Source organism: Armigeres subalbatus, chromosome 2, assembly GCF_024139115.2.
Source record: "Armigeres subalbatus isolate Guangzhou_Male chromosome 2, GZ_Asu_2, whole genome shotgun sequence".
Classification (NCBI taxonomy): Eukaryota; Metazoa; Arthropoda; class Insecta; order Diptera; family Culicidae; genus Armigeres; species Armigeres subalbatus.
The window spans coordinates 354,497,053-354,522,947 of NC_085140.1; the positions used below are offsets into that span (position 1 = coordinate 354,497,053).

Genomic DNA, 25,895 nt, shown 5'->3' on the forward strand with positions numbered 1-25,895 from the left:
TGGTGCCTTTCTCGTGTACTATAAAACAAGAAAATACATAATAGTAACAAGAAAAGCACTTACACTAATAAAAATCCACACATTTTTAATAACAAAAATCCAAAGAAATTAAAAAAAAAAAGTGCTTTAATAACCACATAAAGGATATTAGTTAATAAATGTGTGTTTCCTTATATGAGTTATGCGAATTCACATAGCCGTTATGTGGGAAATGCTATAGTCAAAATTTAAGTGTGCCACACATAATGGATATGATTGGATTTTTTTCAGCGTAAGAGAGGTCAAAATTGCTTTTTAGGGAGATAGATTCAGTTATTTCCATTAATTCACATTTATTTGAATGCATGTATTAGATAATTTGCAAATATAAGTATTTAGAAAAAAAAAAATTTAAAAAAATCTGGGAAGTCGTTTACCCATGTGTACAAGTAAAAGATATTTTAGTTACTAGATAAAGATTGTCGCTGCTGTTCCCTTTGTTCTGCTGTCCGAAACATGTGTGGTATCAAACTGTCAAATCGTATGTATTTTTCCTTCATTGACATTTAGATCCCCTATCCTCGCCAGCAAAAGATGTTCCGGACAGCGACGACAGCGACAATCTTTATCTAGTAACTAAAATATCTTTTGTGCAAGTGCAATAGAGCTTATTTACAAACTGCATTTCTACTAGCGGTAATAATCTGATCGAGATAAATTTCAATAGCGAAAAAAAGTGGCCTAAAATTTCTTGTTGAATGCAACTTGTTGCGAGAAAAACGGGTAACGGGTTTTAAAACGGGAGTTTTAAAAAGAATATTTACACGCATACAGACATTACACTAGTTTGTCACCGGACCTTCTATTAAAAGTTCGCTTTTGGAGTGATCATGTAGCCTTTATGTACACTAAGAACGACAATAACAATATCGGTGCTGACAACCGTGACTCACGGTCCGTGAGAAACAAACATTGAGCTCACACGGCAGAGACCGAGGCACGTTTTTTAACTTGTGATAACGTTCTATTACTGGCGATCAATAGTTGTACACTAAGGATTTGGTTCGATTCGCGAATTAAAATCAAATTAAGCCTAAAAGTAACAGTTTAAAAATTACAAAATCACCCGGTCATATAATAATTCGATGTCTGTCAAAAGTAATATTGCTCTGCGAGCAGGGTTATTTGAAGTTGTTCGAACTGTCACTTTTAAGTTTAATTTAACTTTAATTCGCGAATCGGACCAAAGCCCAAAGCTATCTCATTTGGAGAATCAAACGCAAATTAACCTTAAAAGTGACATAACATACTCGAATAACCCTGGGCGCAGAGCAAGACTACTTTTGACAGATATCGAATCATTTTTGATCGATGTCTTATTGGTATTGCTGGGTAGCACTTTTAAGTTAAATTGAACTAAATTCTGGAAATGAGACAGAGCCTTAGTGTACGAGAAACACAAAAACTATATAAACTATACATCGGCACCAAGCTGACGAGAAACATATATTGAGCCCACACGGCAGAGACGGGAGCTAGTTCTATAACTGGCAATCAGTCGTTCCTGCGTGTATTAGAGAAGGAATTTAAAATATCTAGACCGACTAGCAAAACCTGTGTGGCATGGCAAAGCTTATTCAATGGTTGAAGAAAGTAAAACATATCTTGGCAGACAATGTGAAGCAATTTGGTCTAACTTTGCGTTTTGATTTTTTCAGTTGTTTTTAGGAGATGATTCTAATGCAAGGGCGTACCCGTATGATGAATCAGGTAAATATTCATCTGCTGTTAACCCTCTAACGCCTTAGACCGCCTTTAGACGGGGTACATTGATCATTTTTTTTTGGTAATTTTCATTGTTCAGATTTCGAAACGTTTTTGATGTCGACCAAAAATGTAAACTCCAATGTATGTTTAAATGTGGTTTAAATTCATTTTCAAAATTCTACAAACGTATAAAAAGTTATTGATAATTGAGTAATGTTTTGTTCTTCCTTGTTTTCGTTTGTAATTTGAAGTTTAGTATTTTGCCACAACTAAGCTTATTCAACAGAAGGTTATTTCTGTGAATGATACAATCTCAAATATTTCCCTAACTGTTGACACGGAAAATAAAAAACCCTTGAACAAAAAACTTGAAAATCTAAATTCTAAAAATTCAAAATGTGAAATTGATGAAATCGCAAATTGCAAATTTGTATGGCCCAAAACGTGTTCAGATGAATTTTGAAAAGCAAAATAGTGAGTTAGAGCTAAAACTAAAATCTGGGTGTCAGAGGGTTAACCATTCGTTCATTACATAAATATTAGAGGACATATTAGTGTTCTGAGTGCTGATAATGGTGTGTGCCGCTATAGTATACGTGATAATTGCATTTTTATCGGCAATCAGAATCTAAACCAATAGTCAACCGGAAAATGACGGATCGCGTCGTATTTTCATCAATAGAGGGGCTTAGACATGTTTGTCTTTCTCTCACACTAAGGCTTAAGAGCCCTGCACATAGTATACGTTTGCGTTGCGTTTGACACATTTTCCACACTCCAAAATTTTTTTTTCGATATGAGGTACTTAGACTTAGCAAGCCGAACTGAGGTGTCATCTGTATTAATCCATGAAAATTCCCTCTTGAATAGCGTTGTACGTGTTTCATAGATACTGATTTTTGAAAATTAATATTTCCCCATAGAGACACCGTTGGGGGCCGTACACATATTACGTAAGCACTTTTGCGGCCATATAAATAAATCATTTGTATGGGAAAAATCTTACATTGGGGGAGCCCAGAAAAAATGCTTACGTAATAAGTGTACGACCCCTTATGGTGGTCATTAAGGTGTTTCGGAAGGCTCGGATTGTTATTGATCATGGAAGTAGCCCGAGCGAAGCGGCCAAAAATGAAACCATTGTGCTTTAGGAAATATGGGTTTCAAGCTTCACGAATTTCAAACGACATTGCGAGTATGGTATTGTTTTTTTTATCACGATTCGACTGGAATCGCTCGCATGTCACATGTGGGATCAATCCAGAACAGCGTTCAATACTCACAACAATTGAAGAAAACTAACATTCAAGAAATCCAAAATTTAAAATATTCGTGCATTCCTCTGTGACAAAAAATTTGGTTTTGAGAAAATTGGGTGTAAAGTTTTTCAATATTCTTATTTATTTCATACCAATTGCATGAAAAATCAAGAAATTATTAGTTTTCCTGTGATTTTTTTACATTAAGGGGCCTTTTACAAATTACCTAACGCTATAGGGGGAGGGAGGGGGTCGGGCCGAGCGTTACGATACATCCAAAAAATTAAACCTTCCATTCAAAAAGTGTTACGTGGGAGGTGATCCAAAATCATCAAATTTAGCGTTACGTAATTTGTGAAATTCATTTCATTTTTTTCATTTATTTAGTTAAGATCTAAACAGATAACACTGAATCAACAATTTGACGCCACAATGCACGGTTCGAGGCTGCATCTCTCCATCCTCGGATACGCCCCACGCTCGCCAAGTCGTTTTGCACCTGGTCTGCCCATCTCGCTCGCTGCGCTCCACGCCGTCTCGTACCTGCCGGATCGGAAGCGAACACCATCTTTGCAGGGTTGCTGTCCGGCATTCTTGCAACATGTCCTGCCCATCGTACCCTTCCGGCTTTAGCTACCTTCTGGATACTGGGTTCGCCGTAGAGTTGGGCGAGCTCATGGTTCATTCTTCGCCGCCACACACCGTCTTTTTGCACACCGCCAAAGATGGTTCTAAGCACCCGTCTCTCGAATACTCCGACCCCGGCCCGACTTCCACAGATGATGCGCCTTCGTATTTCACGACTAACGTTGTTGTCAGCCGTTAGCAAGGATCCGAGGTAGATGAATTCCTCGACCACCTCGAAGGTATCCCTGTCTATCGTAATACTGCTTCCCAGGCGGGCCCTGTCGCGCTCGGTTCCGCCCACAAGCATGTACTTTGTCTTTGACGCATTCACCACCAGTCCAACTTTTGTTGCTTCACGTTTCAGGCGGGTGTACAGTTCTGCCACCTTTGCAAATGTTCGGCCGACAATGTCCATGTCATCCGCGAAGCAAATAAATTGACTGGATCTGTTGAAAATCGTACCCCGGCTGTTACACCCGGCTCTCCGCATGACACCTTCTAGCGCAATGTTGAACAACAGGCACGAAAGTCCATCACCTTGTCTTAGTCCCCGGCGCGATTCGAACGAACTGGAGTGTTCGCCCGAAATCTTCACACAGTTTTGCACACCTCCACCGTTGCTTTGATCAGTCTGGTAAGCTTCCCAGGGAAGCTGTTCTCGTCCATAATTTTCCATAGCTCTACGCGGTCTATACTGTCGTATGCCGCCTTGAAATCAACGAACAGATGGTGCGTTGGGACCTGGTATTCACGGCAATTTTGTAGATGGGGCATATAACCCCTTCCTTCCACTCCTCCGGTAGCTGTTCGGTTTCCCAGATTCTGACTGTCAGTTTGTGCAGGCAAGTGGCCAGCTTTCCGGGCCCATCTTGATGAGCTCAGCTCCGATACCATCCTTACCAGTTGCTTTATTGGTCTTTAGCTGTTGAATGGCATCCTTAACTTCCCTCAAGGTGGGGGCTGGTTGGCTTCCATCGTCCGCTGAACTGACGTAGTTCAAATTTGACCCAATTTTCACTTGAGCCCCTCTAATTTTGACTGCCTTAATTATATTCATTAAATGATTTGATATTAAAAAACAATTTTATTATTCACAAGTGGTTGTGTGTGGTGGCTGTAATTTATAACCACAAAAAAATCGTACATCATGAATCATTTATTTAAACAAAGTGGCAGCAGAAAAGAAACAACAATTTTTATTTTGCTGAGTGGAATGTTGTCTTTCCATGTTTCAAATATGTGTTGCTGAGTATAGGATTGTGTCGATGAAATCATAAGGATTTATGCTATTTTGTATAAAAACAAATTCAATCCAAATCCAATCCAAATCCAATCCAAATCCAATCCAAATCCAATCCAAATCCAATCCAAATCCAATCCAAATCCAATCCAAATCCAATCCAAATCCAATCCAAATCCAATCCAAATCCATTCCAAATCCAATCCAAATCCAATCCAAATCCAATCCAAATCCAATCCAAATCCAATCCAAATCCAATCCAAATCCAATCCAAATCCAATCCAAATCCAATCCAAATCCAATTCAAATCCAATCCAAATCCAAATCCAATCCAAATCCAATCCAAATCCAATCCAAATCCAATCCAATCCAAATCCAAATCCAATCCAAATCCAATCCAAATCCAATCCAAATCCAATCCAAATCAATCCAGATCAACCAATCCAAATCAATCCAAATCAATCCAAATCAATCCAAATCCAATCCAAATCAATCCAAATCAATCCAAATCAATCAAATCCAATCCAAATCAATCCAAATCAATCAAATCAATCAAATCAATCCAAATCAATCCAAATCAATCCAAATCAATCCAAATCAATCCAAATCAATCCAAATCAATCCAAATCAATCCAAATCAATCAAACCAATCCAAATCCAATCCAAATCAATCCAAATCCAGTCCAAATCAATCCAAATCAATCAAATCAATCCAAATCCAATCCAAATCAATCCAAATCAATCAAATCAATCAAATCAATCAAATCCAATCCAAATCAATCCAAATCAATCCAAATCAATCCAAATCAATCAAATCAATCCAAATCCAATCCAAATCAATCCAAATCAATCCAAATCAATCCAAATCAATCCAAATCAATCCAAATCAATCAAATCCAATCCAAATCAATCAAATCCAATCCAAATCAATCCAAATCCAATCAAATCAATCCAAATCCAATCAAATCAATCCAAATCAATCCAAACCAATCCAAATCCAATCCAAACCAATCCAAATCCAATCCAATCAATCCAAATCAATCCAAACCAATCCAAATCAATCAAATCAATCCAAACCAATAACTAGGTAATCCAACGTGATCAATCCAAAATCCAATCCAAATCAATCCAAATCAATCCAAATCCAATCCAAATCCAATCCAAATCAATCAAATCCAACCAAATCAATCAAATCCAATCCAAATCAATCAAATCAATCCAAATCAATCCAAATCCAATCAAATCAATCCAAATCAATCAAATTCAATCCAAATCAATCAAATCAATCCAAATCAAATTCAAATCAAATACAAATCCAATCAAATTCAATCCAAATCCAATCCAAATCAATCCAAATCAATCAAATCCAATCCAAATCAATCCAAATCAATCAAATCCAATCCAAATCAATCCAAATCAATCAATCCAAATCCAATCCAAATCAATCCAAATCAATCAATCAATCCAGTCAATCCAATCCAAATCCAATCCAAACCAATCCAAATCAATCCAAATCAATCCAAATCCAATCCAAACCAATCCAAATCCAATCAAATCCAATCCAATCCAAATCAATCCAAATCCAATCCAAATCAATCAAATCAATCAAATCCAATCCAATCAATCCAAATCCAATCAAACCAATCCAAATTCCAATCAAATCCAATCCAAATCCAATCAAATCAATCAAATCAACCAAATCAATCCAAATCAATCCAAATCAATCCAAATCAATCCAATCCAAACCAATCCAAATCAATCCAAATCAATCCAAACCAATCCAAACCAATCAAATCCAATCAATCAATCCAAATCCAATCCAAATCAATCAAATCCAATCCAAATCAATCCAAATCAATCCAAACCAATCAAATCAATCAATCAAATCAATCCAAATCAATCCAAATCAATCCAAATCAATCCAAACCAATCAAATCCAATCAAACCAATCAATCCAAACCAATCAAATCAATCCAAATCAATCAAATCCAAATCAATCCAATCCAACCAAATCAATCAAACCAATCCAAATCAATCAAATCAATCAATCAAATCCAATCCAAATCAATCAATCAAATCAATCCAAATCCAATCCAAATCAATCAAATCCAATCAAATCAAACCAATCAAACCAATCCAAATCAATCCAAATCAATCCAAACCAATCTAAATCAATCCAAATCAATCCAAATCAATCAAATCAATCAAATCAATCCATATCCAATCCAAATCCAATCCAAATCCAATCCAAATCCAATCCAAATCCAATCCAAATCCAATCAAAATCCAATCCAAATCCAAAATTTTAGAAATATTAACTAGGTAATCAGTTTTTTCGTGATGATTAATTATTTTAGGGCGTCTTAGGGGAAATGCTACAAGATTAAAAGACTTATTCTTCCATTTACTTCCACTATTCACTTTTTATGTATCAACAAACAGATACGTATTTCGTTTCCTACTTGGAAACTTCTTCAGTGTTTTGTTATCGAGTCGATAACAAAACACTGAAGAAGTTTCTAAGTAGGAAACGAAATACGTATCTGTTTGTTGATACATAAAAAGTGAATAGTGGAAGTAAATGGAAGAATAATAGTCTTTTAGTTTTTTCGTGGTTGCAGAGTCCCAAAATCCTAAGAAGAATTGCTTTCAGAACCTCGAAAATGGAACAAAAAGCTCCGCTCAGAGCAGATTCGAACCTAAGACGTCATGAATGAAAGGCCTGAATCAAGACCTCAACTCTATAAATGCTTCGTTATGCAAGTGCGAAAAATGTGCACAACATGTTTCAATTTTTCAATCATACCTTCATTGAAGTTTGGTTAAATTCTCTTATTCGAGATATGAATAACAAGCCTGGGAAACGTGAAGAATCAACAATAGTTTCCCTAGCAACCCGTTCATTTACCCAAGCGTAGCATTCTCGTGTGCAAGCGCACATGTTTGAACCCAAGTTTAAACTCGATGTTTGAACATTGTACATTGCGCCTGGGTGTATCGAAGTTCAGGCTCGTGTTCAGATTGCTATGTGCAACTTCGAACATAGCAAGCAATGTTTGATTGGGTGCACAAACTTAGGTCTCACATATGTTGCACCTTGAAGACTGCCTCCCTATCTGGATATCTCTCTATCTCGATGGGTTCTGATCATATTTTGTTCAGGATTCACTCTCCTTATGTCGATATGGTCAGATTTTTGGACTACTAGACCATCTTTGGACAATAACAAACACATCAACAATGTTTCCTGTTGTTGTTCATTTGTACATTTGTTTTGTTGTCGTTTTTCATAGCAACGAGCTTTTTTGGATCTAGTACCCATTTAAATTTTCCTTCCATTACTCGATCTCTCCCTATCTCGATGGTCCCTTCAATATCGAGATGTGGAGAGGCGATTGTATCAGCCTATAAAAAAATATTTAGATTTTTTTCGTGCCATTGTGGTATTACAATAGATTAATAGATTAACTATCTGTGCAGTACAAAATCACAAGCACAGGCGGACTTGAAAAACAACGGCAATGCCCCATTGGAAAAAATCAAGTATAATTCTAGACCAACATTTGAACAGGGCGTAACAGCCAAAATGTATTCCTTCTGATTATTTGTCTACATATATAGCTTTATAGCTAACAAAACATCAAAACACGTCTAAGTTTGGAAGATGATATTAGCATTTCCATATCATTCCATATCATCAAAACACAGCTGACCCTTCACTAACTCAAAAAAATTCCAATGAAACAGTTTCAAAAAAGCATGATGAGCCTACAACCTATAAGCCGGAAGCGGAAGCCGTTAATCCGAAACCATTCTTAGAGGATCCTTCGTTTAACCGACAATGGATAATCCAACAAGTGGACACAATCGTTCGGATTCCACGACGCTTGACGGTGATCGATCCAACTAAAGATTGCGCCATTTGTCAGCAACGATTCGGATCGGTGTGGATGTTCCGGAACCATATAGCAACGGACCATGGTAGCGGATTCAAGTTGGATCATTTGCTAAGCTTTGATCCCCGTAATAACCGAATCTATTGTCAGATATTTACGCTGAGCTTGAAACAGCTTCCAATGATGCCTCCAACATTTACAATCACTATAACTACCGAACGTATGACGACTATGGTTTTGAACTCCATTTACATCTTCGATGGCGTCCAACTCATGCCGGTATTCGTTGGATATCAGGTGCTTCGGGTCTATTCAAGTAATTCGTTTGAAATAACGGTCACGCTCGATGAAATGGTGCTGGCAAAAGGACGTAATAATTCTCTTCTTATCACGGCAACTTACATTATTCCAGGCATTGATTCCGAGTATCAAATCGTCGAACAGTTTTACTTTACGAACAAGGAAGCTGAACTTAAGACATATACGAGAAAGACAAACAAGTATGTACTGGTTTGAAAAAAATGTTGATTTGGTAGGCTGTTGAAGATTAATTTTATTATTTTCAGAACCGAGCTCAAATTAGCGAAATTACCGCCATATGACATTCCAAGATATGTAGTCTCACTTTACAAAACCAATTGCCGCGATAATAATTTATATAGGGTGTCACTGACGGTGGAGAATTATTCCATACAACTTGCTTTGCTAAATTACTTGGAAGCCCAACACTTGCTCCAGGAGTATTCTAACTACACTATTTTGAAACCAGTCATCGTTGCGCACGGTAATTCAGGATTTTTTAGTATTTCGGTAAGTGAACACATGATTGAAAGCAGCCTTCTTTTTAACTAGTTGATGTATTCCTTTGCTGTAGATTGACCAATTCAAACAGAAACCCAAACTTCTGAGCGAGGAAGTAAAGGTTGTTTTCGTATCGGAAGGTGAGCATGAAACGAAAAAAATATACGGTTTCATAGATAACATCTCCAAAGAAACGATCACCTTCCGGAAGCTGAAGCTCATCGATACAGCAAAAGTATCCAAGGTGTCTTTCTTGCTGAATCGAACGACATTTTGTTTGGAGCAGTGTGCACTGAATCGAATGAGTGCGAACTTGATCAGGAGCCTTTGTTTCCCGGTAGCGGTTGCAAGATGTCCACCAAAGTGTTTTACAAGGTTAGTCTAAGATGAACTCAATACTACAATGTCTTGTCTTAGACACTAGAAACAATTGAGTTATTTAACAAATTATTAATTTAAAAACTAGTGACACTCATGTAAGTGATCAAATAAGCGATCAGGGAAAATTTACTTCAATTACCTAACAAAATAAATTGTAGGATCATTTTCACGTAATTTCAATCAAATGCAGTAGGTGATTGATTGCATCATGATTTCCTTTACGGTATACCCATTCCCAATAAACCGTAAAGACGTGGCCAGTACTGTTATTGAAAATTGAAATTTTTAATACACTTTGACTGTGCACATTGAGGTTGGAAAGTAACTCCCATGCTCCGTCATTAACCTTCTGTCTGTGCTCAAAAAACTTACGTTGTATGGGGTCATATTGACTCCAAATTGAAATTGTTATAACTTTTTGGTTGTTTGGTCAATTCTGGATTTTTTGGGCTGTATCGAAAGATAATTTAATCTAGAAGAACGTTTTGAACGTTATGAGATCGACCATAGGTGGGCGAATACCTCGCGGGGAGGGGTTTTCGTAAAAAAGGATACAAAAACAGTGTTTTTTATGCTTATTTTGCTTATATACCCTTTAAGGGTAAGTTATAACCCTACCCATTTTGAACTGCACCTTCTCAAAAAGGTTATGCAGGAAGGCGTGTGCTTTGATATGAGGCATTGATTAGTTCAGAATTTGGCCGCTAGGTGGTGGTATGTATGAACTCATTATTTTAGACTACTCATGATGCTCCGATATATGGAATATTGTACATTGTGAATATTTTGCTCGAACGAATTTGGAATTTGTAAAGGTGATGTCTTTAGCAACGATCGTCTAGTGGGAATGGACTGCCCTGTGATGGGAGAAGTAATTAGTAATTTTTAATGAATTAGGAATTTAGGTTATTTGGAATAGGTGGCGCTAGTGTGCTCGCAATATTCTTAAATGTGTGAAATATGGCTGTAGCTTGGGATCCTTTGTACCTATACTCAAGTAGTATTCGGCAAAGTTGTTCATGATGTCCAAGACTACAAAACGGTGCTTAGTATAATGAGTACTTCTTCCAAAAGGCGGCGCTAGTGAGCAGTTATATTGGAGTATATTGTTCCATGTGAGATTTGATGAATTTTGCAGCGTAGTATTTTTGGCAAACATGAATGTTGCGGTAGGGTATTCCAAAGGTTTTATTTTCATTCGGCTTACTCTAGTAATGCAAATGTTAGAATGCGTTCACAGTATACGTTCTCGGCCGTCCAAGAAATCCATGGAGCCCTTTGAGACTACACGCGTAACCAATGGTCAGCCATTCTGTTTTAAATATGGCAGTGATACCAAGATTGAAATGCGTCCACAATATATGTTCTCGGCTATCCAAGAAATCCCTGGATTTAAGGCCTTTGAGTCTACACGCGTAACTAAAGGTCAGCCATTTCGTTCAAATATGGTACAAGCTCTCAGTGATACCAAGATTGAAATGCGTCCACAATATATGTTCTTGGCCATCCAAGAATTCCCTGGAGTTAAGGCCTTTGGGTCTACACGCGTAACCAAAGGTCAGCCAGTCCGTTTCAAATATGGTACATGCTCTTAGTGATAAAATGAATAAAATACGTTAGTACCTAGATTAAAATGCGTTTACAGTATATGTTCTGGACCATCTAAGAAACCCCCTAAATTTAAGACATTTGGGTCTAGACACGCAACCGAAGATCAGTCAGCCTGTTTCATATATGGTACACACTCTTAGTGTAACTACGGTTCGGCGGCATGTAAAATTTTGATGCAGCGGCGCGCCGATTCATTTTTGACGACGGCGGCAGCGTGAAAAACCCCGGCGGCGGCGGCGCACAGGTCTTTTGTAAACTATGGCTGAAATGCCATAATGATGTAATTTTTGATGTGAAGTATTTAAGCCTTGTATGTAGTAGTCTTGCGAGCAAAAGGCTTAGGATTGTCAATCCGGAGATGGCGAGTTCGATTCTCGGTTCGGTCTAGGATGTTTTCTGGTGGGAAACATTCTCGACACCCTGGGCATAGTGTATCCATTGTTTATTTATTTATTACCAGACTAAGGCCGGAGTGATTCTTCTCCATTCAGCTCGGTCCATGGCTGCACTTCGCCAACCACGTAGTCTGCGGAGGGTCCGCAAATCGTCTTCCACCTGATCGATCCACTTTGCCCGCTGTGCACCTCGCCTTCTTGTTCCCGTCGGATCGTTGTCGAGAACTATTTTCACCGGATTACTGTCCGACATTCTGGATACGTGCCCGGCCCACCGCAGTCGTCCGATTTTCGCGGTGTGAACGATGGATGGTTCTTCCAACAGCTGATGCAACTCGTGGTTCATTCGCCTCCTCCACGTACCGTCCACCATCTGCACCCCACCATAGATGGCACGCAGCACACTCATTTCGAAAACTCCCAATGCGCGTTGGTCCTTCACGAGTATTTTCCAGGTCTCGTGTCCGTAGAGGACTATCGGTCTAATAAGCTTTTTGTACATAGTCAGTTTGGTACGGCGGCGAACTCTATTCGATCGGAGCGTTTTGCGGAGTCCAAAGTACGTACGATTTTTTGCCATCATACGTCTCTGAATTACTCTGCTGGTATCATTATCGGCGGTCATCAATGAGTCCAAGTACACGAATTCTTCAACCACCTCGATTTCGTCACCACCGATAGAAACTCGGGGTGGGTGGCTTACATTGACCTCTCTTGAGCCTCTTCCTATCATGTACTTCGTCTTCGACGTGTTGATGACTAGTCCAATCCGTTTAGCTTCGCTTTTATGTCTGATGTAGGCTTCCTCCATCCTCTCAAAGTTACGTGCCATGACATTAATGTCGTCGGCGAAACCAAATAACTGGACGGACTTCGGGAAAATCGTACCACTCGTGTCAATCTCTGCCCTTCGTATTACTCCCTCCAAAGCGATGTTGAATAGCAGACACGAAAGACCATCACCTTGCCGTAACCCTCTACGCGTTTCGAAAGGACACGAGTATGCCCCTGAAACTCGAACGCTCATCACCCGATCCATCGTCGCCTTGATCAACCGTATCAGTTTATCCGGGAATCCGGAAATCGTGCATTAGCTGCCATAGCTGGTCCCGATCGATTGTATCATATGCGGCTTTGAAGTCGATAAATAGATGATGTGTGGGAACGTTGTATTCGCGGCATTTCTGCAATACCTGACGTACGCCTGGTCTGTGGCAGAGCTTTCACCATAAATCCCGTCTGGTACTGCCCCACGAACTCTCTTGCAATTGGTGTTAGTCGGCGGCATAAAATTTGGGAGAGTATCTTGTAGGCGGCGTTCAGCAATGTGATTGCACGGTATTTGCTACAATTCAGCTTATCGCCCTTTTTGTAAATGGGACACACGACACATTCCATCCACTCCTGCGGCAGAACCTCAACCTACCAAACCTTGGTAATCATCCAGAGCGCCGCACCACCGTTTTTAAACAGCTCTCCTGGTAGTTGGTCAATTCCAGGGGCGTTGTTGTTTTTCAGCCGGCCGATCTTCTCCTGGATTTCCTGGAGATTCGGAGCCGGAAGTCGCATGTCCTGCGCGCGTGCTCCTAGGTTCATTACCATACCGCCACCGTTTTTTGCCATATCGCCATACAGGTGCTGCCTCCACCTTTGGATCACCTCACGCTCGTTTGTAAGTAGGTTCCCGTTTATGTCCTTGCATATATCAGGCTGTTGCACGTGGCCCTTACGCCCCTATTAGCGCGGTACAGTTCCTCCGTCTCTTCACGGTCTCTTCCTGCTGTCGCTTTTTCCTCCGAAAAATCGAGTTTTGTCTGTTCCGCCCCTGTTTGTATCGTGCCTCGTTCGCCCTCGTGCGGTGTTGCAGCAATCTCGCCCATGCAGCATTCTTCTCCTCAAATAACTGCTCATGCTCACATTCGCCGTCATACCAGTCGTTTCTCTGATCCGGAGCCACCGTGCCTTTTTCCCACCCACCGGTAATTCCAATGGCGGATCGAATATCTCTTTAGCCATCTTCAAGAGATGCTGCGCCTAGCTGCTCTTCCGTTGGGAGTGTCACTTCCAGCTGCTGCGCGTAGTCTTGGGCTAGTCTACCGTCTTGTAGCCGCCCAATGTTTAGCCGCGGCGGACAACTCCGACGCGTGTTGTACACCGTCGAGAGTTTTGAGCGCAGACATACTGCAACGAGGTAGTGGTCGGATTCAATATTCGCACTGCCGTAAGTGCGTACGTTCGTGATATCGGAGAAGAATTCTGAAAGAGTCGGCTAATACCAAACCCTCCCACAACGGCAACAACCGAATTAATTCATGTCATTTTATCTCTCCAGATTCGAGTGGATCCAGCAAAGTGTGGCGTGCAATAAGGAACAGAAAATGGCTGTTTTTAACATTATTAATCAAACGTCGTTCCCGGCGCCGTACATTTTATTTGGACCTCCAGGAACAGGTAAAACAACAACCCTTGTGGAAGCCATCGGTCAAATATATAAACTGCGTCCAACGGTGAATATTCTGGTGGCGGCAACGTCAAACTTTGCCGCAAATGAACTCACTAGTCGCCTGCTAAATGTCATTCCGCATGAGTCAATTTTTCGATTCCTCTCTCATTCGTGCCTCAGAAAGATGGAGGATATCGATGAGGATGTCCTCGATGTTTCCAATCTAGCCGGACAATCTTATAGCAACATCTGCTACGAGGATATCTACATGTGTCGCGTGACTGTGACTACACTTACAACTGCCGGTAGACTAATCCAGGCCAACATAAAATCCAAACATTTCAGCTATGTATTTATCGACGAATGTGGGAGTGCCAAAGAGATTTCATCACTTATTCCGATTGCTGGTCTGGCCACAAACGGCAATACAATCAATGCAAGTATTATACTGGCAGGCGATCCTAAGCAACTGGGACCTGTAATTCAATACGATTTTCTCAAGCAAACAACCCATGGCCTGTCCATGCTGGAAAGAATGATGAATCTTCCACTGTACGCAAGAAGTAAAGTGACTGGAGAGTACAACACTGAAGCTATAATGCAGCTTCGTGATAACTTCAGGTCCCATGACAACCTGTTGCAGTTCAGTAACCAAGAATTCTACGACGGTCAACTTAGAGCAAAGGCATCCCACGAAATAAAATCAAAGGCTGTTGGGTGGTATCACTTGCCCAATCAGAAGTGCCCGCTAATCTTCCATCCGGTCATTGGTGTAACAAGAAAAGATGATATGACGTCCAGTTTGTTTAATAGAGAAGAAGCGAAACAAGTCATATTCTACGTGTCTGACTTGCTGAACAACGGAATTAATGGAAAGCCAGTTGATCAAAATGATATCGGGATTCTGTCGCCATATGCGCGACAAGTCATCCACCTGAAACAGCTTTGCTTATTCAGAAAGTGGCAGCATATTGAAATCGGTTCAGCAGAACAGTATCAAGGCAGAGAAAAGGGGGTCATGATCATATCAACTGTACGGTCCTGCTGTGACGGCGTAGGATTTTTGGCCGACCCTAGAAGGCTAAACGTCTCCCTTACTAGGGCTAGATCACTCATGATTGTGATCGGTAATATGGAAACGCTAGAACAGGATCCTTTGTGGAAAAAGTTTATCGCTTACTGTGGGCAGAATAATACTATAGTTCAAGCACATGAAAGCAAACTACGTAACAAGTAACCTTCATAATTGTTTTTTTTTTTCTTAAAATTCTTTTTGCACAATTTGAATTATTACAAGATTATAAGTGACGAATGCATATCACCATATCCACCAGATAACTATATTTGAAGATATTAATTTTAATAATCATAGATATTAATTCACTAATCATATGAATAGCAGAAATAGTCGTAATTATAAGATTATAAAATCAGTTCATTTACTTTCAATCTATATACTTGTTTGTATCAACAGATACGTATTTTGTTCCCTGTCGGGTTCCTTCCCGACATGTTTTCCATCCACAACACCAGCGAACTCCCAGTCCAAAACATCTTATCCTTTAGGGCAGTTTTCTATCATCAAGGATTTGCCTAGAATATTTTTGATGATTTTTATATCGGAATTTGGTGTGAGATTTATGTTCTTGAGCATGATAAAGCAGAGAAAAATAATAATAAAAAATTGTAAAAGAGAAGAGCAGGAGGAAGATGTAGGGATTGAGATGGGTATGGATGGTGGAACGAATTGACCTTTAAGTTTTGTGATGTATTTCGTGGGAAGTAGTAGTGCTTCCGAGCTGCTGCAGATCGAGCAGCAGCTGGAGACGGCTGATTCGGGTGCAGCCGTCTCTTAGGGACGTGACAAAAACATCAACGGTTAGCTAATACACTACACAGTTCATTTTTACGAACAACTACATATAACATTTATTTACACTAATCAATAAAAGAAGTTTATTTACGACACTAAACTACATTTATTCGCGAACACGTATGTAATGCCTCTACTACGGGGATGACAAACTACGCCATCTTTGTAACATATTTTTTGAGTCACTAATACGAATGCACTGCATTCAGCGAACTGGACTATCGAAGTCCATAACTGGCGCCTTATGAATCTTCGACTGCTTCTTCCATCAACAGTGCTTCTTATACGCAGTTACTTTCCCGAGCATTCAAGCGTCGATTAGCATGTGGTCTACATACCGGCCTCTCAACCCCGACGTCCATGGTTCGAACCCAGTCTGCCGCACTCTCCTTTTTTTAAAATAAAAATCATCATTCATAAGGCAACATGTTGAAATTCATACCGATTCCTTGTGGCAATTTTCATAAGGCGTTTGATTGAAAATCATACGTCCATTTTCCTCAGTGTGCGAATGAAATATAAAAAAAAATCGAAGGGTAAAAATAATATAAAACGAGCGCCTTGTTCAAGTAGCAATCTGAAGATTAAAGCAAATAAGTTGAACATTTTACGAGACTTGCTCTGTAACCTGAAAGACAAAGTACCCCCAGATGACCTATCAGGAATATATCAAATTCCTTGTAAGGATTGCCCAGCCGTTTACATCGGTCAAACACGCCGAAAAGTGAAGACCCGCCTGAAAGAACACAAAAACCCGAAGGAGTCAAGCGTGGCTGCACACACGGACGAACTCAATCATGAAATTGATTGGAACAGCGCGAAACTCATCAAATCCATCAGGAAACCATCACACCTCAACTCTTGGGAATCAATGTTCATCACCAACTCCAACACCAAAAAACCATTGATGAATGAAGATGATACCCCCATTATGACCTGCCTCTACAGTTTAACCAACACAGCTATACATTAGCCTCCCCAAAAGTAAACAGTCGGACATTGTCCTGAAGATGGGTGACATCGCGCCCGAAACCGGTCGACAGAAATGTAATTTTTAACTCCTTTGATGATTGTAAGTACTCGCGTCGCGTCTTCAAGTGTAAGTTGAACATACTTAAGTTTAAATCAAGTGTAAAATAGTTTTAATTTGTAGTGCGGTATTTTTTTCCTCGATTTTTTTTCGTGATTGTATCATGTTGCATTATTGAGTGGTATGGCAGTTTTGCTTCATATTCTTCTGTAAAAATGTAAACCACCGTTAACATTCAAAATGCGCGCACATAGGGTTACTGCTCCTGGACTTCATCTTATAGCTCCGATATTGGTCCTACGAAAAACAAAGCAATTAAAAGGTATTTGATTTGTTTATTACTTTTGCGTTTTTTTTTCAGCAATGAGCACACATGTTAGCAAAAAGAAGCGACGAAATTGGTGCCGCATTTCTTTGTTTCGCGATGAGATGTATAGGGTAAGACGGTATAATATGCCCCCCCTAAGGCAACTCCTTGATAACTTTTTATTTTTCAACGCAATTTATGTAAACTTTGTATTATTTGGTAGTCCAGGAAGTCGCAAATGCATTGCCCGTGAGTAGTCATATAAAAATATTACAGATAACACGTAATAAAGCTTTTTTAAAAAGCCATGAAAAAATGAATTTCAAAAGTGCCTGGGCAATACGCCCCACCTCAACCAAAGACGTTTCATAGCCCTTCATTAGTATTTTATCAATCCCATAATAAAAAGGCTACAAATCCTTATGCGCTTGACATTAAAAAACCAACATAAGTCCATTCAAGCAGGTGTGAATTACATTTCAATATTTTCCATACAATTTGGAAGCAACTGCTGCAGGCTCGCTGCGCTTGTGTCCAGTTGGTAAGGGCATATCGTCCTGCCTACACTGGGGCGTTTTGGCCAGTGAAACATGTTTTCGAAAATCGTTACATTTTTGAAGATGGAAGCAATTTTATATCTTATTAACCACTGAGAAAAGTTATTTTGATGCCCAACTGAGTGTTCCAATGCAAGTTTTGCGGACAGTATGCCAGAGTCGCTCCATAATGTTGAGTAAACAAACATAAAAAGTTACATCAAAACTGCAACTTTTTGTATTTTGCTATTATTTTCATTGTGTAATACAAAAATACTTCCACATTCACATAGTATGGTGGGTTTACAAATACTTATAGGTACCAACTGATTTGGACCCTTAATTAGTTATAGTTTTCTAGAAATCAAAGGGGGGCGTTTTGGCCAGGTGGGGCGCATTATACCGTCTTACCCTATATATCTTCAGTGAGATTGAAAACGGAACAGTTCCCCGACTATTGCAAAATAAATTGGTATTGGGGTAATTTGACATTGGGGGATAAATTTATCACCCAAAAAAGAGCGTACACGCAAACCTGTCAAAATGCATAGTGGTTATCGGTGCCGTTTCCTCTACTCACTCTTATGGCAAAAACTCATTGCTATCTGTCAGACTATGCGCGAAACATGGCCGGCAATCACCCATCTTGTTCCTCCACTGTAAAATCCCATAAGGAACTGTCAGACTGTGCGTGAAGAATTTAGGGGAAGGAGGGGCAATATGCAATAGCTAAGCGTAGACTGTTTTTATGCCTTAGCAATAACGATTTTCATGGGTGTCTACCTCACACAACAGTTAAACAATACAGCTAACTGATGCGATATAAAAATTAGAAAAAAATTCAATCATATTCAACCGTCTAAGACGAATTAAGTACTGTCCATTTAATTCCACCAGTTAATATTCGTTATCTTTGCAGATACGTATTTCGACCACAACTGTGTGGTCGTCTTCAGTGTCAAGTCGAGTCAAGTACAAGACACTGAAGACGACCACACAGTTGTGGTCGAAATACGTATTTGCAAAGATAACGAACATTAACTGGTGGAATTAAATGGACAGTACTTAATTCGTCTTAGACGGTTGAATACATTCCACTAAAAGAGCTATATATATTTTTTTCTCAATCATATTGATAATATTCACATTTCAAAAAAGTAGTGATATTTCGTTGCCGGAAAACTCATGAGGCAAAACGCCTTTTAGCCGGCAGCTCTTAGGGAACAACGTACCACGCGTCGGCACATCAGCATTCTGGTATGGATAGTGCGTGGTGACGCGAGTACATTGTAGGATAGTTCCACTAGGGAATTTTGCCTCGCCGAAATGTTATATGTTTCTTCAAAATGTGGAAAATTTCAGTTTTTCTATATTTCTATATATTATTTTGACACTTTTTTCGCCTAACCTGCATAATTTCACGTCTAGTTTTACTAAGGCTATCTCAAACATGGTAAATATATTACTATGTCTGAAACTTGATTATGCATATGTACAACATGTGATAGATTTAGTTCGGAAAAGGTATTGGAGGGTAACCGCCCCTTCGGTGGGGTTTGATCCCACGACCCCAGTTCGCATGACAGGTGCTTTCCCTACTAAGCTACGAAGGACCTCCGACGTCCACCGCAGCTTAGCGGGTACTGATGAAACCAAATTCCCAGCACCAGGTACCAGCCGATCTCTCGCAATACATTTTCAGAACTAACTCTCTCAAATGTATTTTTGTACACATGTCAACCAAGTAGGATGAGTATTTAGTATTGTCCGGCTCCTACACACTTGCTTCATCAGCAACGGCGCTCAATGAAGTAGGGTTGTGTGAGGTTGTGCCAGTTTGGTCGTCAGATCCCAACCCGACCACACAAGTGAAGAGAGATCGCCACTTGGTTGACATGTGTACAAAAATACATTTGAGAGAGTTAGTTCTGAAAATGTATTGCGAGAGATCGGCTGGTACCTGGTGCTGGGAATTTGGTGCATGGGTATGATATGTTATGTTCGACGATGACAACAAGCCTTCCTACCTTCATAAAGAACAATAAACAAATGAAAATTTCCATAAAGAAGTATAAAAAGCAATAAAACTGAACATTTCGCCATAGATGACCCCTTCTCTAAAACGTTTATGGAAAATTTAATCAATTTTATTGCTTTTAATAGGTTCGCTGCAGGAGGTTTGTTGGAAGCGATCAATGGTGCGAACGTTTAGAAGTAATCATACCATCTACCAGAGCTGCGGCAACACACACGAGCTGGGAACAGCTTTCATAGTGATGGGCGATATGCAAAGGCGCGTGATCGGGTGGTGGCCGATCAATGAAAGAATGTGCAGGTTGAGGATCAAAGGCCGGTTGGGGCCATCCAGAAACCACGTGGTCATATTTTTGAAGATTTTCAACCCCCCCCTCCCCCCATGTGGCTTATCGTGGTCATTTGGCAGAAACCACCCCCCCCTATGACCACGTGGTTTTTTTCAAGTACAAAAATTTTAAAAAAAACCTTATGTAACTAAAACATATGGTTAATTCGATCAATTTTGAAGATGGACAATTTCAATTGATTCAAAATTAAACTAAACCCAGCATGGAAATTATAAATTTTCATGAAGTCGAAAATTTTGATTATGTTATCATGTTGTAATGTGTATCAGGTATTAGGATATCTAGAACTAGTACACCTTCAATGCTTCAGGAGGATACAAAAAAATGTGGGCTCGCGAACATCTCATAAAAATTTCGAGAAAAATTTATAGTGGTTTAGAAATTTTCCAAAACATCCCTTTTTTTATTAGTGTTTTTTTTGAATAACTATAAAGTTCATCACTGAATATCCCTATAGATTCCTTAGAGTATTTGGGACCTTCCATAGCTCTGGAGCTACTGGAAATTCTTAAGATATTAACCTCAGCGAAGCATCTGAACTGAACTTATACAATGAAAGGCTTATCAGAGAATCACAAAGTTAATATGTAATATTAGAGATGCAAATGAAACCTCCTACTGTTGTTTCTTTTGAGTAGCATTCCTGTAGAAATTTCAGTATTGTTTTCAGAATCATCAATATTAGAAATAAATAATTATTTTTTTAATTGTTCATTGCTAATATAGATTTATTCATGAAAATTTTGTATTTTTCCGTTGAACATTTTGATTTCTTTATGGAAAATTCTTGTTTCATAATTGCAATTTTTGCTTTTACAAGTGCTAATTTATTATTGTTGTGTGTATTATTGTTCTTTATTGGCAATTTCCTATTTTATTATGGAAAATTTATATTTTTTCTCTACTAAAGAGATTTTAAATCCAGAGCTGGCTCATCTCTCAAAATTTCTAATTCTTCATTGAAATTTTATTTTGATATCGACTCGTGGAAGCAAATGATGCCATACTAGAAATATTTTCTCGGTCACTCTGATGGTTCTTTGGAATCATTTTCCAGGAACTTCTATTCCACATCTCGAATATGCTTCAGTCAATGGTCCTTTCATAAGCGACTCATAGAGAAATGGATGTATTATAGACCAATTGTTATTTTGGAGTTCGGATCATTCGATTTATCCAATTAACCAACTTATGAATGATGTATGATATAATATCCCAGTAGGTCCATTGGGTTGATATGACTTCAATTATTATTTATACAATCTACTACAGACTTTTTTTGGTTATACAAAACGTCCAAAAAGTCGTAATGTTTGAACTACTTGATCATTCAAGTCCGTAAACCCAGTGCTTCTAAGGCCCTACAAAAACAGTTTGCGAACATACCTCATAGTCATTGCGCAACTTGCTGTTGACTCAAGATAATTTTGAGTACCTTGTCTCTTGAATCTCATGTTAATGGAAATTAGGGTCATATGCTTATTTCATCGGATTGGGTATATACCGATGATGAGAACATTGCAAATGTCTTGATTGATCTGGTAGATTCGTGGGTTGAACTTGAGAGCATTTTGAACTACCTTGAGCATCTCGTGTTCCTGAATATTAATCACTGGCTTAACCTTCAGGATGACCCATCTTATTTGACCACCCATCTGTTTAGAATGATTCAAACATTTAAACTTTATTTACACGCTCTTAGAATCGAAATCTTCCCAAGGTTTTGGATATCTGAGTTTTCATGATCAGTCAAATTTGAGCTCCCATATTTTTTCTGTAAAGCCAATATCTAGATGAACAATTTTACAAAAGGCCAAAAAGAAAATGATGGCCTAGCTTTCTTTTGTGATTTTATAGACAATCTAAAACGCTGGGCATATATGACCCTTCATTCCTGAAAGGGTTGAGATTTGTTTTAGAATTCAATTTCAAGCGTTATTATAACACTATTTTTAGCCTAGATTATTTTAGGAATTGGAGAGTTTTTTCTGGAACACTGCAACTTTTTTCATATCGCAGGAATCTCCTTAGTTCTTATTTAGAATTTCATGTTAATTTTTTAAATGCAAGCTTCTCTATGTCATAACCTTTTTCATGCGCACTACTTGAATTTTGTGCATTTAGAACATTTAGGTGCATTATTAATTTTTTTCGATCAATTATGATAATTATTCAATATCATAAAAACTAGGCTTCTTAAGCCTAAATTATTGTCTACATTTATTGCTTAGATTAATTTTAATTTCCAAGATCTTCTTAATTTTCAAGAATAATTATTCTGGAGTTGCAAGGGAAACCCTTCGGAATATTGATAAGAAATTTTTCGGAGTCTCCCCGGAAAATTTTTAGAATTTCAACGACATTTTTTCAGACATTCCGAAAAATGGTCGGTAGAAAATTTTAAGAACTAGAAGAATCCGTAGAAGGATCCGAAATGCATATTTACGATGAAAATTCCAATAAACATCAAATTCCGAAGAATTTCAAGTATAAAAAATCCAGCTTACTTTTTTACAAAATTTCTAAAGATTTTTTCCAAAATCCTGGGCAACTTTAATGAATCTTCAAAGGAAATTCTCCTAAATTTTGATTGGAATTTTTTTTCGTTTCCCAAAAGAAATTCTTAGAAATTTTCAGCAGTTTTTTTTTTAATTTCCAAAAGAAAGTATTCGGAATATGCCAAAATATTTCCGATGGCAATTCCTGAGATTTTCCTGTAGAAAATCGAAAAAAGTTCATCTGAATCACAAACAATGAATTTCCCGAGGAAATTCCGATGTTTTTACAAGTGGAAATAACGAAAAATTGTACTTTTGAAGTACTTGTGAAGGTTGTACTTTTGAAGCATTTCCAGCAGGAATTCCTTAAAAAATTAAATCATTATTTTAAAGATTTTCTGATGTGTAAATTCCTTAAACTTTCTAAATCATGTGCATCTATGCATGGTAAAGATTTAAAGCAATGTTTAGCTGAACCTACAAAGAAATCAATTCTTCCCGAAGAAGAATGAATTCCCGATGAAATTTTGAAATGATTTCTGGTTCAAGAGTGGAGAATTCTAAAGATTTATTGTTTGAAAATCCAAAGAATTTTTTGAAGGTAATCCATAGACTCTTCCGTGGAAATTCTAAATAATGCCTCGAATAAAAAATACTTGGAAAATTTGAAAAATGTGATAGAACTCACAACGAGCGTAAAATGTATAACGAAAAATTTCATTTCAAAATTCCATAATTGAAAAAAAAACAATGGAATATCAAAGTGTTTTATGTGACATTGGCTCCATATTCCAACTGGAAGTTGGTCTGCTTTCAACTTCATATTCTATTTATATTCTATTAGCATTTCCTCAGTTATAAATTGAAAGCTTTTATATGCCAGCCATTGCACGATTATATATCTTGTGTAGCAAGTACGATGGATACACTCTACCTAGGGTGTCGACAATGTTTCCCACCCGAAAACATCCTAGACAGGAACGAGAATCAAACTCGTCATCTCCGGATTGGCAATCCTACGCCTTTGCTCGCAAGGCTAACTGGAGACTGAACATTTTGAAGTGTTGAATGTTCGAAAAACTTCTTTTGTAAATGAAGAAGAATTTCTGGTGAAGATTCGGAAGAATTTGTCGAAGAAATTCATTAGAATGTTTTTCCACCGAAAATTATATGTATTTCCCACAGGACTGTTTTAATTTTCAGACAGAATTCACGTGGAATTTTTTCGGATTTTTAAGGAAAATTTTTCGGAATTCACACTGGAGATGTTTTGTTTTTGTTTCATTACTAATTTGTAGCAAAATTTCCAAGCAAAATTTTTCAGAGAGAATTGTTCAAAAAAGTTCTGAATGCCAGCACTGTATCAGGATTGTATGAAGTAATGTCAAAGTTTTTACAGGAAATTTCTTTACTTGATTTTTCCTGAATATCCACAAAAAATCTTTTGAATTTTTCTTCTTAAGATTTTTCTTGGATTATTGTAAAAACATAACATTTTTCAAAATTGTAGCTGTAGTCCGCTGATGAAAAAGTGTCGGCGGCGTGATGCCAAAAACCATCTGCGGCGGATTTTTTTAAAATATTTTCCCATTTTCCTACCCAAATTTTTTGTGGAAATTGAGACTGAATCGCAATCTGTTTTTCGTTTATTTATGTATGGATATAGGACCTTAGGCTAAGATGATCAAATAATGCAGATATGCATCGGCGTTGCGACCGACGCTGCGTTATCGATTTTTCATGCGCACCTACGTCTTTTAACGGTGAGTTGAAAAGACGCTACGTGGGCATAGGCCCTTAGATGCGCTTTGCGTTTAATATTTAATCATTAAATTTTAATGATTTGTATTTTTTACACCGCTATTGTTATTCACCAAAAGTTTTTCGTGTAAAAAAAACCACGTGGTTCGAGAGCAACACCCCCCCTCCCCCCATGTGGCTTATCGTGGTCATTTGCCAAACCCCCCCCTCCCCCCATATATGACCACGTGGTTTCTGGACGGCCCCGTTCTTCAACTTTAGCATAATCAAAGACCATAGCCCACACTCCGGAAGCACTGATGATGATAAGGACGCATTCTACGCGCAGCTGGAACGTGAGTACGACAGCTGCCCAAGCCACGACGTCAAAATCATCATAGGAGATTTGAACGCTCAGGTTGGCCAAGAGGAGGAGTTTAGACCGACTATTGGAAAGTTCAGCGCTCACCGGCTGACGAACGAAAACGGCCTACGACTAATTGATTTCGCCGCCTCCAAGAATATGGCCATTCGCAGCACCTACTTCCAACACAGCCTCCCGTATCGGTACACCTGGCGATCACCACTGCAGACAGAATCACAAATCGACCACGTTCTGATTGATGGACTGCACTTCTCCGACATTATCGACGTCAGGACATATCGTGGCGCTAACATCGACTCTGATCACTTTCTGGTGATGGTTAAACTGCGCCCAAAACTATCCGTCATCAACAATGTTCGGTACCGACGACCTGATGTCGCCACTGCATACGCGCAACATCTCGAGGCAGCGTTGCCGGAAGAGGGTGAGCTCGATGGGGCCCCTCTTGAGGACTGCTGGAATACAGTCAAAGCAGCCATTAACGACGCAGCGGAGAACAACGTCGGGTATATAAGTCGAAGTCGACGGAACGATTGGTTCGACGAAGAGTGCAGACAGATTCTGGAGGAGAAGGACGCAGCGCGGGCGGTCGCGCTGCAGCAAGGTACCCGGCAGAACGTGGAACGTTATAGACGGAAGCGGAGACAGCAGACCCGCCTTTTTCAGGAGAAGAAACGCCATCTGGAAGAAGCGGAGTGCGAGGAGATGGAACAGCTGTGCCGTTCTCAAGATACACGCAAGTT

At 39.0% G+C, this 25,895-nt stretch overlaps 1 protein-coding gene across 1 annotated transcript; it reads left to right on the forward strand.

Moving 5' to 3' along the window:
* The first annotated feature begins 1,497 nt into the window (after positions 1-1,497).
* LOC134217096 (putative helicase mov-10-B.1) lies at positions 1,498-17,542 on the forward strand. The gene is made up of 6 exons (XM_062695867.1): positions 1,498-1,632; positions 1,698-1,749; positions 8,620-9,268; positions 9,335-9,578; positions 9,643-9,944; positions 14,289-17,542. Exons 1-6 carry the CDS (start codon positions 1,603-1,605, stop codon positions 15,634-15,636), a joined length of 2,625 nt encoding a protein of 874 aa, XP_062551851.1. The 5' UTR covers positions 1,498-1,602; the 3' UTR covers positions 15,637-17,542.
* Positions 17,543-25,895: the final 8,353 nt, after the last annotated feature.

Coding starts and splice junctions, on each gene's coding strand:
- LOC134217096 (XM_062695867.1), top strand. CDS start 1,603: ATGGCAAAGCTTATTCAATGGTTGAAGAAA. Junction 1,633..1,697: donor TTATTCAATGGTTGAAGAAA/GTAAAACATATC, acceptor TGATTTTTTCAG/TTGTTTTTAGGAGATGATTC. Junction 9,269..9,334: donor TATACGAGAAAGACAAACAA/GTATGTACTGGT, acceptor TATTATTTTCAG/AACCGAGCTCAAATTAGCGA.